Below are 14665 nucleotides of genomic sequence, written 5' to 3'. Positions count from 1 at the left end.
ATGTACAACATTAATTTGCAAGTAAAGTCAACTTATTTTTTTAGTTTTCTTTTTTTTCCTTTTTTATTTTTTTCTCTCTTTTTTCCTTTTTTTTCTTTTTCCCTTTTTTCCTTTGGTTTTCTTTTTAAAATCAACTTAATTTGGTAAATAAAGTAAACTTAACACAATTAAGTTGACTGCACTTGCAAAATGTATTATTTACATACAACAAATTAAAGTAGTTTATACAAAGACTAGTCTTTCTTGATCTACATAATAATCTCATGCAAAAAGTTGACTTATTATTTTTTTTAAGTAGATCAAGCACAATATTTGTATCAGTGTGCTTATTTTTCAATAAATGCAGATTCAGTTCAAAACTAGATTTATTCATGTAAAGCAACAAACTTAATTGTTAATATCACAGATTTAAATATATTTACATGCACTTAGACTTATTTTGTTCAGTGTAGAGACGCATGGAGAGCGTTTGCTCATTGGCAAGACATCACCCACATGTCGCCCTGGGATCAAATAAGATCCGGTTATATATTTTAAATGGGAGAGCAATTCAATCTTAACTTTAAAAATGAATATAATTAAGTTCCTTCTTTGATGTTTAGAAGTGCTTAACATTCTGACTGAAAAATAAGCATAAAAATAAAAACTGCAGGACCAAAGCACTGACTTTCAATACAGGACAGTCTCAGAAAATTAGAATATTGTGATTTTCTGTAATGCAATTACAAAAACTAAAATGTCATACATTCTGGATTCATTACAAATCAACTGAAATATTGCAAGCCTTTTATTATTTTAATATTGCTGATCATGGCTTATAGTTTAAGAAAACTCAAATATCCAATCTCAAAAAATTAGAATATTCTTTTTTTTTTTAGCAATATAAGACAAATATGAACAAAAAATGAAAAACAATGAAATAACATGCAAGGAAAGGAAGAAGCCTGGTGGATTATATAGAATCCTTTCCATATATGAATAAAAAACACAACAAAGCTACACAAGGGAGAGTAAAAAAAACCACAAGAAAATGTAACTCAGATCAAATAATGAACATTACAAATATGAAACAATAAGAAAGTTCTTTAAATGTTTTTTGAATATTGGCAAGGATGGTGATGATTTAAGAGATTTATTGAGTGAATTCCACAAGTGGGGAAAGATTGATGTTTAATGTTCTACAAAACGGTAAATTAAAATCATCTTTGTGCCTTGTGGCATAAGAATGAATATCGGAATTAACACAAAAGAAATGATGAAAAGAAGAAGGAAGATCTTGTATATAATTTTTAAATTTGAACATAAATAAACATGTTTTAAAAATGTTAATTTTATTGACTGATAATAATGAATAATTAATGAAAAATTCTGGGAATCTTAAACTGTAAGCCATAATCAGCAATATTAAAATAATAAAAGGCTTGCAATATGTCAGTTGTAATGAATCCAGAATGTATGACATTTTAGTTTTTTTAATTGCATTACAGAAAATAAAGAACTTTATCACAATCTTCTAATTTTCTGAGACAGTATGTCATGACATACTTATTAACTGCACTCACTAACATCAAACAGTGATACGAGGTTACACATCTGGACTATGGAAACATTGGAACAGATGTTTGCATGTATTTTAATGTGTGGCCTGTCATTTTTATTATGTATTCTATATGGAACCTTTTGAGTGTGTAATAATAAAGTATTCATGTAGTTAAAAAGGAAGAGCCAAAGGATCTGAGTTCCTTCCTGGTTCATCTCTGAAATATACTCTGGTGCAAGCCCATGTAGCGCTTTATAAACTAATAAAATAACTTTAAAATCAACATGGGATCAAATAAGATCTAATTATATATTTTAAATGGAAGAGCGATTCAATCTTAACTTTAAAAATGAAACTAAATAAGTTCCTACTCTGATGTTTAGAGGTCTATTGATGATGATTATGATGTTACTGATGCATTTTCACATCCTCACATTAATACCCACACACAGCACACACACTCCCAGTGGCGTCAATTCAGTCGAAGCTAAGGTACGGCAAGGTTACGAGTCACAGAACTTAACTAGAGTATCAATCAACACGTCCAGCAAATACTCATCACAGAAGTCTATGTAGCTGATCTGTGTGGTCAAGAAAATTGGAACTTTTTCAAATGCAGTCTCGCTCACTGCAAAAACTCTAAATCTTACCAGGAATATATGTCTTATTTCTAGTTAAAATGTCTCATTTTTAGTAAAAAAATCTCATTACACTTAAAACAAGAGTCATCACCAGAAAAATAACTTGTTTGACAATTTTCACCTGTTTCAAGTAAATTTTCACTTGAAATAAGTAGAAAAATCTGTCAGTGGAACAAGATTTATCTTCTCATTACAAGCAAAAAAATCTTGTTCCACTGGCAGATTTTTCTACTTATTTCAAGTGAAAATCTACTTGAAACAGGTGAAAATTGATGTTTTTGAGTCTTGTCTTAAATGTAATGAGATTTTTTTTTACTAAAAATTAGACATTTTAACTAGAAATAAAACAAATATTCTTGTTAAGATTTTGACTTTTTGCAGTGTATAATAACTAGTGAAATCGATCATGTTGTTCTGATTTGCATTTGTAGTTATTCTATATGTATAAAGTAATATAATAATCAATACAAATAGACACAGAGTAATTCCCTAAATGTATTTAAAAAACAAACATTTACATTTTCCCCTGAAGCCGAGGTGTGGCGGGTGCCATACTGTACCTTGGCTTACCCAATTGACGCCCCTGCATACCCCCCCCCCCACATAAATGCCACCTAGACATCAAAAACATAGAATAGAAAGCCTTTATTGTCATTATAATAATATAATTAAATTAAGCAGCAGCTCCATAAAAGTGCACACATGAAAAAGCTATGTAAAAACAAAATAAGAAACAGACAATATAAAGATATATACACTATGAAAATGAATGAATGGAAGAATATTGCACATGAATGGATGAAAGAATATTGCACAGTATGAGGTGCTGATGAGTTCAGAATGTTCAGAGCTTTGGGAAAGAAACTGAAGATAAATCTTGGCAAATTTTCCTACTTATTTCAAGTGAAAATGTACTTGAAACAGGTGAAAATTGTCAAATAAGTTATTTTTCTGGTGATGACTCTAAATGTTGAAATAGCAGTAAAACCACATTCATTGATGAAATGACATAAGGGATGGAAAGGAGGGATGGCAGTTTTACAGGGGGGAGGATTTGGACCGTTTTTATTTCAGGGGGGGGGGGATGATTTGGACCGTTTTTATTTCAGGGGGGGATGCCATCCCCCTCATCCCCCTCAACTCCAGTACTGGTTGTTACATATGCTCTACGGGCTGTCTCAGGGAAACAGATACATGGCTTGATCTGGGAACAGAGCGTGCTGAGGGGATATTGTTTGGTCTAGAAGTAATCAGGGAGGGGATAGCTAGAGTGGCTAAAGTGTCTTTGGCTGTCTTAGAGTTTTTTGTTTTGTTTTTTTCGAGGGGTGGAAGGGGGGGTGAAGTGTGGGGGGGTAGTGGGAGTGGATGAGGGGGTTTTGAAGGTGGGGGGTGAAGGTTGGAGGGGGGGTGATGGGGGCGGCGAGGGCTGGCAAGACTGGCGTTAGCCTGAGCAGCAAGTTTGTTCATGCCGGCTGTAAATGGTGATGTCCTTGGCTGTCTACACTGGCATTTGCCTGCAGAAGTGTCAAGTAACGAAGTACAAATACTTTGATACCTTAAGTAGAAATTTTGGTTATCTATACTTCACTGGAGTAATTATTTTTCAGACGACTTTTTACTTTTACTCCTTACATTTTCACGCAATTATCTGTACTTTTTACTCCTTACATTTTAAAAACAGCCTCGTTACTCTATTTCATTTCAGCCTTTAATAAAAACTATCCAGTTAAATTGCTCCATCCGGATAGAGTGAATTTGGTTGTGGTTGTTTCAGATGTTCTTGTCCAGTTTTGTTCTTACATCCGTTCCCTCAGATTCCTGCAACTAAACTTGGATGTACATTCCAATAAAGGTTAGGATAAATGATAACATGCCTCTGAAGTTTGACTTTTTGCACCATTACAATACTTATAGGCAACTAGTCATCATATCTGCTGCTCTCTGAAACACATGTTAATGCTCAATAGTACACGTATATGGTTCTATGGTTGGGGGGGCTGTAGCTGGAAGCCTCTGAAGGTGGTGAGGTAGGGAACTCCGAAGCCGAGGCATCAGGATGTTGAGCTGAGCTGGTGGGGTGGGGATCTCTGTTGTGGGGATGGGTGAGGATCTCTGTAGTAGAGGGCTGGTGAGCGGGGCTGGAAGCCTCTGGAGCTGGTGGGGAACTCCGAAGCTGGAGCATCCTGTTTGGAGTCGCCATTGATGAACCAGAGATTTAAGGCAGACGGAAAATGACTGGAATCCGCCTGTTTTTTGTTTTTTTTTCAATGCAATTGTTGATTCTATAATCTGACCTTGACAGCCTGGCCTGGCAGGCTGCTCCAGTCACAATCTCCCTGGAGGAATGAAAACAAGGTGCTCTGCCCCCACTAACCCTCCCCCTTCCCAGGACATCTGGACCGTATCGTAACTGTACCGGGCCGTCTGATAACATCAAGGACATTGGCTGAGGAGCAGCTCTGGGGCAAAGTTCACGGACTTACCGCTCACACACACACTTGCTGATAACCACACCTCCCTCAACTCAACGCCTCTCAAGTAAAACATTTTCTTTTAATTGGTCATTGTCACTCATGTGGGTCTATGGCTCCCATTTTTAGATATTTTTACATGAAATCTTCGCTTTTCTGGCAGAAATGTCTTTTCTCTCGTTACATCCATCCGATTTGTTGTTCCGAGTTTGTTCCCTTTGTTGCCACTAACCTTGCGAGAGGCGCAAATGGCACAATAACCCTTTTTTAAAATTATTATATTATAAAGCGGGAAAATTACGGGAAAATACTAATACTGGAGGACGGCGGTAAAGAGGGGTAAAATAAGTTAGTTTCCCAGCCAAAACAGGAGACTTGACAGGTATGGGCACAGCACCAGAGTTTTAAAAAACGGCTGTCAGAGAAGCTCAAAAAGAGTGTTTTCATTAAAGATTGATGAAGCCACCAGCCAGAGCAGGTGGAAAGGTGGCGGTGAAGCAAAATTATGAAAGTACTTTTTTGATAATGATATGGCCAGAGTAGGGCTGGGCGATATATCGAGATTTTAATATATATCGATATATTTTCAAACGCGATATGGTATGAGACAATATCGTTTATATCGATTTAAAAAAAAAATAAAAAATTACATTTTTTTTTAATGATTTTGATATAGCTTATTTTGTGACAAATTGACTTGAATGTTTTATTTGAGATTTGCACAAATGTTTTGTTATTTGCACAACTCTCAACCTCAGTGGAAAAGTCTGCGTGTTACTGTCTACATTGTATTAATTGTACAGTGTATTTTAATTTAATTGTTATGCAGGAAAGGGATATTTGTTTTATTTTATTCAAGAAGCATTTTTATTCTATATATGCAGGCAGTTTATTTGTATTTCATTTGTTTTATACATTTTGATATTGTGCAGACCTCTGTTAATAAAGGAACCTGTGTGACATTTGGCACGAGGCTTTGTATTAAAACTGACTGTTTTTTTAAGGGTTTGCATCAGAAAAAATGAAGCTAACAGAGATGCTAACAGAGATGCTATGCTATAATGCTTTGGGGGAAACCCCAATTATGGCACAGAAAAAATATCGAGATATATATCGAGTATCGCCATTTAGCTAGAAAATATCGAGATATGACTTTTGGTCCATATCACCCAGCCCTAGGCCAGAGTAACAACTCAACATCTGGCAAGCAGAAAAGTTAATCTCGCCAATGCCTCAGCACTTCTGCTGGAACTACAAGATGTCCTGCAGTCTTATGAGCTTGAGTGGAAACAAGTCACAAGTTTTCTCCGTTATGAAGGGAAAGAGGACTGGATTTGAGCTAGGCAACCACCTCCTCTGGGCCAGCCAGGTTCTTTCCTCTCTTTTTATTGTTCAACTGTTGCACTGTAGGTGTTTTGCAAAAAAAATAAATAAATAGTGGAAGGTATGTATGTGTGTGTGTGTGTGTGTGTGTGTGTGTGTGTGTGTGTGTGTGTGTGTGTGTGTGTGTGTATGTATGTATGTATGTATATATATATATATATATATATATATATATATATATATATATATATATATATATGAAAAAAAGTGAAATCTGATATCAAAAACATCCATAGTGATTGTTGCTTGCCAAATTGCGGAGCGCGTGTGCCCCCCTTCCCGGAAAAAATTCAGGCTCAGGAATCTTTTTAACTTTAAGCCCTGTACTTAGTTCTGGAGGGGGGGATCATTGTCAGTATGATACCCTGTCCTCCCCCTCCATGTTTTTATGGCATTAATTACATGCACTCAACGCCAGGGACGGGAGGGGGGCCCACATCACCCGCGTTCCCTCGCCGGCCTGGGATAGGTGGGTCGCCATGCCCGGGCCTGGCGGGGCTCGCCGTGCAGCCTGGGGTGCCGTCTGGCGGTGCTGGACCCCCCCGGGGAGGGGGAAACGGTGCTGGACTCCGCCCCCCCCGGGGAGGGGGAAACGATGCGTGATTGTGCGTCTGTGTCGGTGAGAATGCGGTATGGAAGGGTCCTGCCATGGAGGATTTGGGCCTCCATTGCCAGGACAACAACATTTTATAATTTATTGACATTATTACTATACAAAGATGTTTATTATTATTGTTATTATTATCATCATTGCTATGTTATCATTATTGTTGTTAGTTTATTATTATTATTATTATTATTATTATTATTATTATAGTAATCGGATAGATGAATGGATGAATGAATGGGATGCCTGGGTCTGGGGCCCTCCGTTGTCAGGCCTGCACGGGTGTCGCCCTGTTGGGGGGTTCCCTCTCTCCGGGCCCGTCTCCGGTCCCCAGGGATTAAAGTTCTCCCTCTCTAGACGGATTTCCCTCAATTGGAAAGTGAGGGGGAAAAAAAACAACCTTTGCATGTGCGTTTTGTTGTGGTACAGTTTAGACTATCCAATGAAATCATGTTAGGCATTAAACTGACGCTGTTGTAAACCAATAAAGGTAGCCTGAGCCTTGGATTATCCAATCAGAGACAGAGGAGTTGGTGTTGGATCAAGGGGGGTAAGGGAAGTCGGCAAATCAGATCCGTAACTCCTAGATAAGGATTGGCTCTAAGGGCTGGGTTCGGTCGGGCTGGGGTGCAAAGCGGGGCTGGGCTCGAGCCCTCCTCTCCCCGCTGCCGGAGGCGCCCCGGCCCGGCCCGCCTCGCGGGGCCTTCGTCCCGTGACGTCCCCGCGTCGTCCCCGCGTTTTTCGCCGGACGGTGTCCGGCGCCGCGTGAAAGGCGGACCGGTGGGGGGGGTCGGGTACGGCGGTCGGCGGTGACTCTGGACGTGCGCCGGGCCTTTCTTGCGGATCTCCCGCCGGATCACCTCTCGGGTTACCACCTTTCAGAAATAGAAATAAGGAACGCCTGATTTCAGCAGCGCAGGTGCCAAAAAAAGGGACATCCCCAAAACTTCTAAACTGCATAAAAATTTATTTATTTTATATGAAAAAACAAAAAGCTTTGATTTAAAGTTTAAAGTGCTTTAATAGCATTGAACTTGCATGACTGTACAGACAGACAACCATATAGCAACTGAAATAGTCTCCTATGCTACTGTACGTCCACATCAGCCAGGATGTAGAATATAGATACAGGTGAAGAAAATGGTGTAAAAGTTAATTTATTTCAATAATTCAATTTAAAAGGTGAAACTAATATATTACATAGTCTCATTATATGCAAAGCAAGACATGTTAAACCTTTATTTGTTATCATTTTGATGGTTAAATTCCAAGGCTTTCGATACTGTAAATTACACTGTACTACTGTCAAAGCTGAAAAGATATGGTTTTCAAGGCACCGTCTTTGATTGGTTACAAAACTACATTACTGATAGACAGCAATATGTCACTGTTAAGAACACTGAATCCTCCAGAGCAACATTATCTTGTGTAGTGGCACAAGGATCAATACTTGGGCCCTTGTTATTCCTAATTTATATTAATGATTTACCTGCAGTATCACGTACCATGTTTTCCATTCTGTTCGCTGACGACACAAATGTCATCCTTTCACATAAAAACTTCAAAACCCTCGTTAATGAAGCCAATCAAGGTCTTATTTTATTGAGCAAGTGGTTCCAACTTAATAAATTATCGTTAAATATTAAAAAAAACTAAGTTCATAATATTTGCAGGAAAGAAGAAATACAACCCTGGGGAAGCTAGGATCTCCATTGAGGGTAATGAAATCAGTAAAGTTGCTTCCACACCATTCCTGGGAGTAATGGTTGACGAGAAGTATTGCTGGAAAGAACACATTGACACGATAACAAAAAAGGTTGCGAAATCAGTGGGCATCATCAAGAAAATTAGTAGACTTCTAAATAGAGCCTGCTTAAAAACCTTATATTACAGTTTAATATATCCATATCTAACCTATTGTAATATTGTGTGGGCTAGTACCTATCCTTCCTACCTCCAAAAACTACATGTACTACAAAAAAGGTTTGTCAGATTGGCAACAAAATCTGCCCCATTGGATCCCTCTGCACCTCTATTCGCAACCCTCAATATACTAACCATTTTCAATATAAACATCCTTCAAACTTGTATTTTCACCTATAAAACAAAATACCAGAATTCTGAACTACCTGAACATTTCCAGCAATACTTCCAGTCTAACTCTAGTTTTCATTCATACCAGACTAGACAATCCAACCAGCTGCATGTCCCACTATATAGTACCACCAGGGGTCAGTTCTCCTTAAAATACAAAGGTGTCTCCCTATGGAATGCCCATTCCCATCTAATGACCAACTCATCCTCTCTGTCCACCTACAAAAGAAGTGTAATTAATAAATTAATTACCCAAGTAAGAAACTAAAGGAAAGAGATATACCATTGATATGATGATTATGCCTTACCTGTGTTGCTTTGCCAATCTTTTGTCTCGTTCTCTCTGTTTTAGTATTCACTTTTATTGTATTAGTATTTTAACATTCTGCAGTTATTTTTATTTACTCTGCTTGTTGATTGTTTTTTTCTTGTTTGTCTTCTTTTGCTGTTTATTTTGTTTTTGTTTCTGTTCTAGTTTTACTTTCTAATAATAAACAAGTCATGTAATGTCCTGTAAACGGCGAGGTCCTTGCATAAGCCCCCCTAGGGTTTCTGTCCTCACGTGCACAACCACTACCTGTTATCTTTCCTCTGGAAATGAATTATCATGTCATGTTTATGTATACATTCATGTTGTGCAAATTAAATTAAAAAAAAAAAAGAATTGTTTGATTTCATAAAATATTCAAATTTTTTGAGATTTTTTTTATTTGGGGTTTTCATAAACTGTGAGCCATAATCACCAAAATTATAACAAATAAACGCTTGAAATATCTCACTTTGAATGTAGTGGGAAATAAGATATTTGTTTCACCTTTAGTTGAATTTACTAGGAAATGAAGTTTTGCAATATATTCAACTTTTCCGACCTTCACATGTAGATTATGACATCAATAAATAAGAGCATAATATATGTCCGTATTGGTTCAATACGGAATGCAACTTTTAATTCCCAATTACGTAACTATTCCGTATTTCAAGGGACGGGTGTTTCAAGGGACCCCCTCCTGGCCCCTTGCCGGGTGGGGGTCGTTGGCCTCGGGGGTGAGGGCCTCCTGGATTTCCCGGCTGCCTCTTCCCATGTTGTGGGGGCCCCACCCGCGGGTCTCCTCGGGTGCCGCTGGGGAGGGGCGGGCCTCGCTGGTGGTGGGTTTCCTCCCGCCCTCTTCTCCCCTCTGTGGGGTTACTGGTGGCCTGGGTTCCGGGTTCTTCCTTGACGGCCACTGCTATCGCGGGTGGCGGGGTTGCCCCCCCCCACACAATAGATACAGTTCAGGTGGAGCTTTGATAGGATTATTACACACACACATACACATACACACGTACAAACACATACACACACATAGCCATACACACACGTAGCCACACAGGCATAGCCACACAGACACACATATATACACATAGCCACACAGACACACATACACATACACACATAGCCACACAGACATAGCCACCCAGACACCCATACACACAGCCACACAGACACACACATACATACACACACACACACATCCACACATACATATACACGCACACACACACACACACACACACACACACACACACCATAGAGCCGCCTCCTAGTAATGTTAGCCCAAGGCTGCTCACTAGCTTCGGCAAAACACTGCCGGCTGGAAGCCAGAGAGGGCCAGCATGTGGCTGAGTTAATTTCTGGTCTTTTCGAGCCAATCGTGGTTTCGGGAATCACTAATGGCCCTTTCGCACTAGTCCCGCCTCAGCTCGGTTCTACCCGCCACGGCCCCGTCTTGCGCTTTTGCACTAGGGGCTGAGACGGGTAGAGCCTGTTATGGCCCTTTCTGCTGCTGCTGCTCTGGTGCTGCTGCTGCTGACCAAAATTATAACAAATAAAGGCTTGAAATATCTCACTTTGAATGTAGTGGGAAATAAGATATTTGTTTCACCTTTAGTTGAATTTAGTATTTAAATAGTGTTGGTTATAGTCTTCTTACACCTTAAATGCTGTATTAGAAAACAGAAGGGCTAATACAGCATTTCACTTTTTTACTTGAAACCTTTGGGATTTATAGCCCAAATTGTTCCTTTTTGTGACATCTTGATGAGGACTTGTTTTTGACATCATGTTTGTCAGGTAATAAAACTGAAGTTTTCACATCAAGTTCTGAAGTCAAAACTGTTTTAAACATGGTTGATATGACCCCTAGAAAATAAGGATTCATTATTTCACTGCAAACAACATGATAGAAAGCTATTAAATACAACTGAAAATACTTTTGACAGGTCAACAGACAACATGATCTAAGTCTCTTTCTTTTTTTACAGAAACGTAAAGGCAAAGAGAGGCCCAGGGGTTACCCCTGTGATCAGTGTGAGAAAGTCCTCGCCACTTCATCAACCTTGAAGAGACATAAGAAGAGTCACACTGGAGAGAAGCCATACAAATGTGATCAGTGTGGGGCAACTTTTTGTGAATCAAGTGCTTTAAGAAGTCACGAACGTATTCATACTGGAGAGAAGCCATACAAATGTGATCAGTGTGGGGCAGCTTTTACTGAATCTGGTACCCTAACGAAACACAGACGTATTCACACTGGAGAGAAGCCGTACAAATGTGATCAGTGTGGAGCAGCTTTTAGTAGATCGGGTACTTTAAGAATTCACCAACGTGTTCACACTGGAGAGAAGCCGTACAAATGTGATCAGTGTGGGGTGGCTTTTACTGTATCGGGTAATTTAAAAAGTCACCAACGTATTCACACTGGAGAGAAGCCGTACAGATGTGATCAGTGTGGGGCAGCTTTTACTGTATCGGGTAGTTTAAGAGGTCACCAACGTATTCACACTGGAGAGAAGCCGTACGAATGTGATCAGTGTGGGGCAGCTTTTACGGAATCGAGTGCTTTAAGAAGTCACCAACGTGTTCACACTGGAGAGAAGCCGTACAAATGTGATCAGTGTGGGGCAACTTTTGCCAGATCAGAGAATTTAAGAAGTCACCAACGTATTCACACTGGAGAGAAGCCGTACAAATGTGATCAGTGTGGGGCAGCTTTTACGGAATCGGGTGCTTTAAGTAGTCACCAACGTGTTCACACTGGAGAGAAGCCGTACAAATGTGATCAGTGTGGGGCAGCTTTTACTGTATCGGGTCATTTAAGAAGGCACCAACGTATTCATACTGGTGAGAAGCCGTACAGATGTGATCAGTGTGGGGCAGCTTTTACCACATTAGGTGCTTTAACGAAACACAGACGTATTCACACTGGAGAGAAGCCGTACAGATGTGATCAGTGTGGGGCAGCTTTTACTGAATCGTGTAATTTAAGAAGTCACCAACGTATTCACACTGGAGAGAAGCCGTACAAATGTGATCAGTGTGGGGCAGCTTTTACTCAATCTGGTGCTTTAAGAAGTCACCAACGTGTTCACACTGGAGAGAAGCCGTACAAATGTGATCAGTGTGGGGCGGCTTTTACTGAATCGGGTTCTTTAAGAAGTCACCAACGTATTCACACTGGAGAGAAGCCGTACAAATGTGATCAGTGTGGGGAAGCTTATACCACATTAGGTGCTTTAACTATGCACCAACGTATTCACACTGGAGAGAAGCCGTACAAATGTGATCAGTGTGGGGCAGCTTTTACTCAATCAGGTGCTTTAAGAAGTCACCAACGTGTTCACACTGGAGAGAAGCCGTACAAATGTGATCAATGTGGGGCGGCTTTTACTGAATCGGGTAATTTAAGACGTCACCAACGTGTTCACACTGGAGAGAAGCCGTAGAAATGTGATCAGTGTGGGGCAGCTTTTGCCAGATCAGATAGTTTAGGAAGTCACAATTGTATTTACATTGGATAAAATGTGTGTATGATGAGTTTGAGGCATTCAAATGGCACAAACATGTTAGAAGTTGTGTTTAATCTTTCGTTCTGAGAGAAAGAAATCTGAAGGTGTAATTCTAAGTTCAGTTTTATATTCGCTTTTTTAAAAATGGTTCTGCTTCTGTTGGAAAATTAGTAACTTGTTTTGTAATATTTTTATATTTTAATCTAACATTTTTCACCAGTTTTTGTCATTGTTAATAGAGAGAAGTCAATGTCCGAATGTTTGAACAGTGTCCCACAGTCATGCCTCGTTCATGTGATTTTATCACTATGGATGAATGGTGGTTCTTGATTTAATTTTATCTGAGGGATGTAAGAAAAAAATGCTTTACTAATTACACCCTCTGCTTCAGACCAGCTGGTCAACTGTAAAAGTGAGTGAATGCTGTCATAGACTTACAAAGCTAATGACAATTTAAAGGGGACCTATTATGGCATTTAATGTATATTTTAAACAGGCCTTGAATGTCTTAAAAACAATCAAAAGCTTGTTTTTTCTACATAAATTAGAAATTCAGCCTCTGGGCCATGTCTCTTTTTTACCGCTTCTAACCTTCTTCTCTATGAGGGATTCTGAGGGGCGGGGCTATGATAATGAGGCTCTGTGCTGATTGGCTGCCTGAATGACGTGTAGCAGGGGAGGAGACAAAGCCTCGCTCCGGCAGAAGAGCAGTGGCTGCGTACACAAAGCGTGTCCCATGCGAGCGAGCGTCAGTGACAAAATAAATTCCATTGCTTTATTTTTTTCTAATGGACTGTCCTAACTGGCCGCCAGTTTAACGGTTTCAGTGTGGACAGAGAGCGTCCATGTGATCCTCCATGTGACGACTCCATGTGATCCTGGATTACGGTCCTGCGTTAAATCGGCACGTACCCTACGCCGTAAACTCTGCGTTGGTGTAACGCGGAACCATAAACAGGGATTGAAGTCTCTAGACGGATTTCCGTCAGTTCGAAAATTAGGAAAAAAAATAAAGAAAAAAACATTTGCACGTGCGTTATCATAGGGCTGGGCGATATGGCAAAAAAAAGTGATCACGATTTTTTTTCCCATATTGAATGATCTCGATTTTTAATCACGATTTTTAAAATCAGAAGATCCCCCCTCCCTTCTGGAATAAAATAGAAAGAAACCAGAGATTAGTTTTTTTTTCTATTAACAAATAAAGCAAATAGCATGTTTTAACAAGAGCCATATAGAAAATGGCACAACAAACAGGTAGTTTTAAGCAGTTTTAAAAAAGTTTCAAGTAGTTTTAGCAGACAAAAAAAAATTTTCATGATCATTTAAAATGTAAACCAACCAAAACATGCGGTTGTTCACAGTTTTTCATTTATTTTGCCATTTTTTTTTTTTCACAATTGCATAGATAAAATTGCAATGACATTTTTAACAACAAAACCAGTAAACTCGGGCCGCTCGGTGGCGCAGTGGGTTAAGCAGCGGCTCATATACTGAGGCTACAGTCCTCCTGCAGCGGTCGCAGGTTCGAATCCCGGCCTGCGCACCTTTGCTGCGTGTCATCCCCATTCTCTCTCTCTACCCCTTTCCAGTCTGCAACTTCAATAAAGGGCCACTAGAGCCCAAAAAAATCTTTAAAAAAAAAAAAAAAAAAAAACCAGTAAACTAATATGAGTTGAGCCACTGTCAAGCAGCTGGCGATGCGGTTGCTTAAATTGACCAAAAGGTGGCTCTTTAACATCACACTTTGTGTACTGTGCGTGACTCTGACGCTGGTTAGTAATTAAGGAGTTAAAACTCACTCGCCACTTAGGGGACTCAGTAGCCAGCAGAAACAGCAGTAGGATTATTTATTACATTTATTAACCGTAGTACCGCTATTATGAGAGGTTATTTCTCACAGTATTAGCCTAAAGGGACTAAGGCTGATTTATGGTCCCAGGTTGCACCAACGCAGAGCCTACGGCGTAGGGTACGCGGCAGTACGCACCGTACGGCGCGCGTCGCAACGCGGTTAGACTTTCTTTTTAATACGAACTGATTTAAACTGATTACATGCAATACATTACAGGTGTTCTCAGTTGGTAGAGCGTTCGTCCATGAA

The 14665-nt window shown here is 39.6% G+C and overlaps 1 protein-coding gene across 2 annotated transcripts in view; it reads left to right on the top strand.

Moving 5' to 3' along the window:
- The window catches only part of LOC133418543 (zinc finger protein 665-like), a 35475-nt gene that overhangs the window by 532 nt on the left and 20278 nt on the right, over window positions 1–14665 (top strand). Inside the window, exon 3 of one of the 2 annotated variants that reach the window (XM_061707277.1) lies at window positions 11038–12646. The exons of the other annotated variant lie outside the window; for it this stretch is intronic. Within the exon in view, the coding sequence (XP_061563261.1) occupies window positions 11038–12498 (1461 nt within the window). The 3' untranslated portion in view covers window positions 12499–12646. Of the gene's footprint in view, window positions 1–11037; window positions 12647–14665 lie in introns of those variants that run through there. 2 annotated transcript variants of the gene reach the window in all.

This window comes from Cololabis saira, chromosome 18 (assembly GCF_033807715.1).
Source record: "Cololabis saira isolate AMF1-May2022 chromosome 18, fColSai1.1, whole genome shotgun sequence".
NCBI lineage: Eukaryota > Metazoa > Chordata > Actinopteri > Beloniformes > Belonidae > Cololabis > Cololabis saira.
Note: the sequence above shows the minus strand (reverse complement) of the source record. Positions and strands in the feature narration are given on the sequence as shown.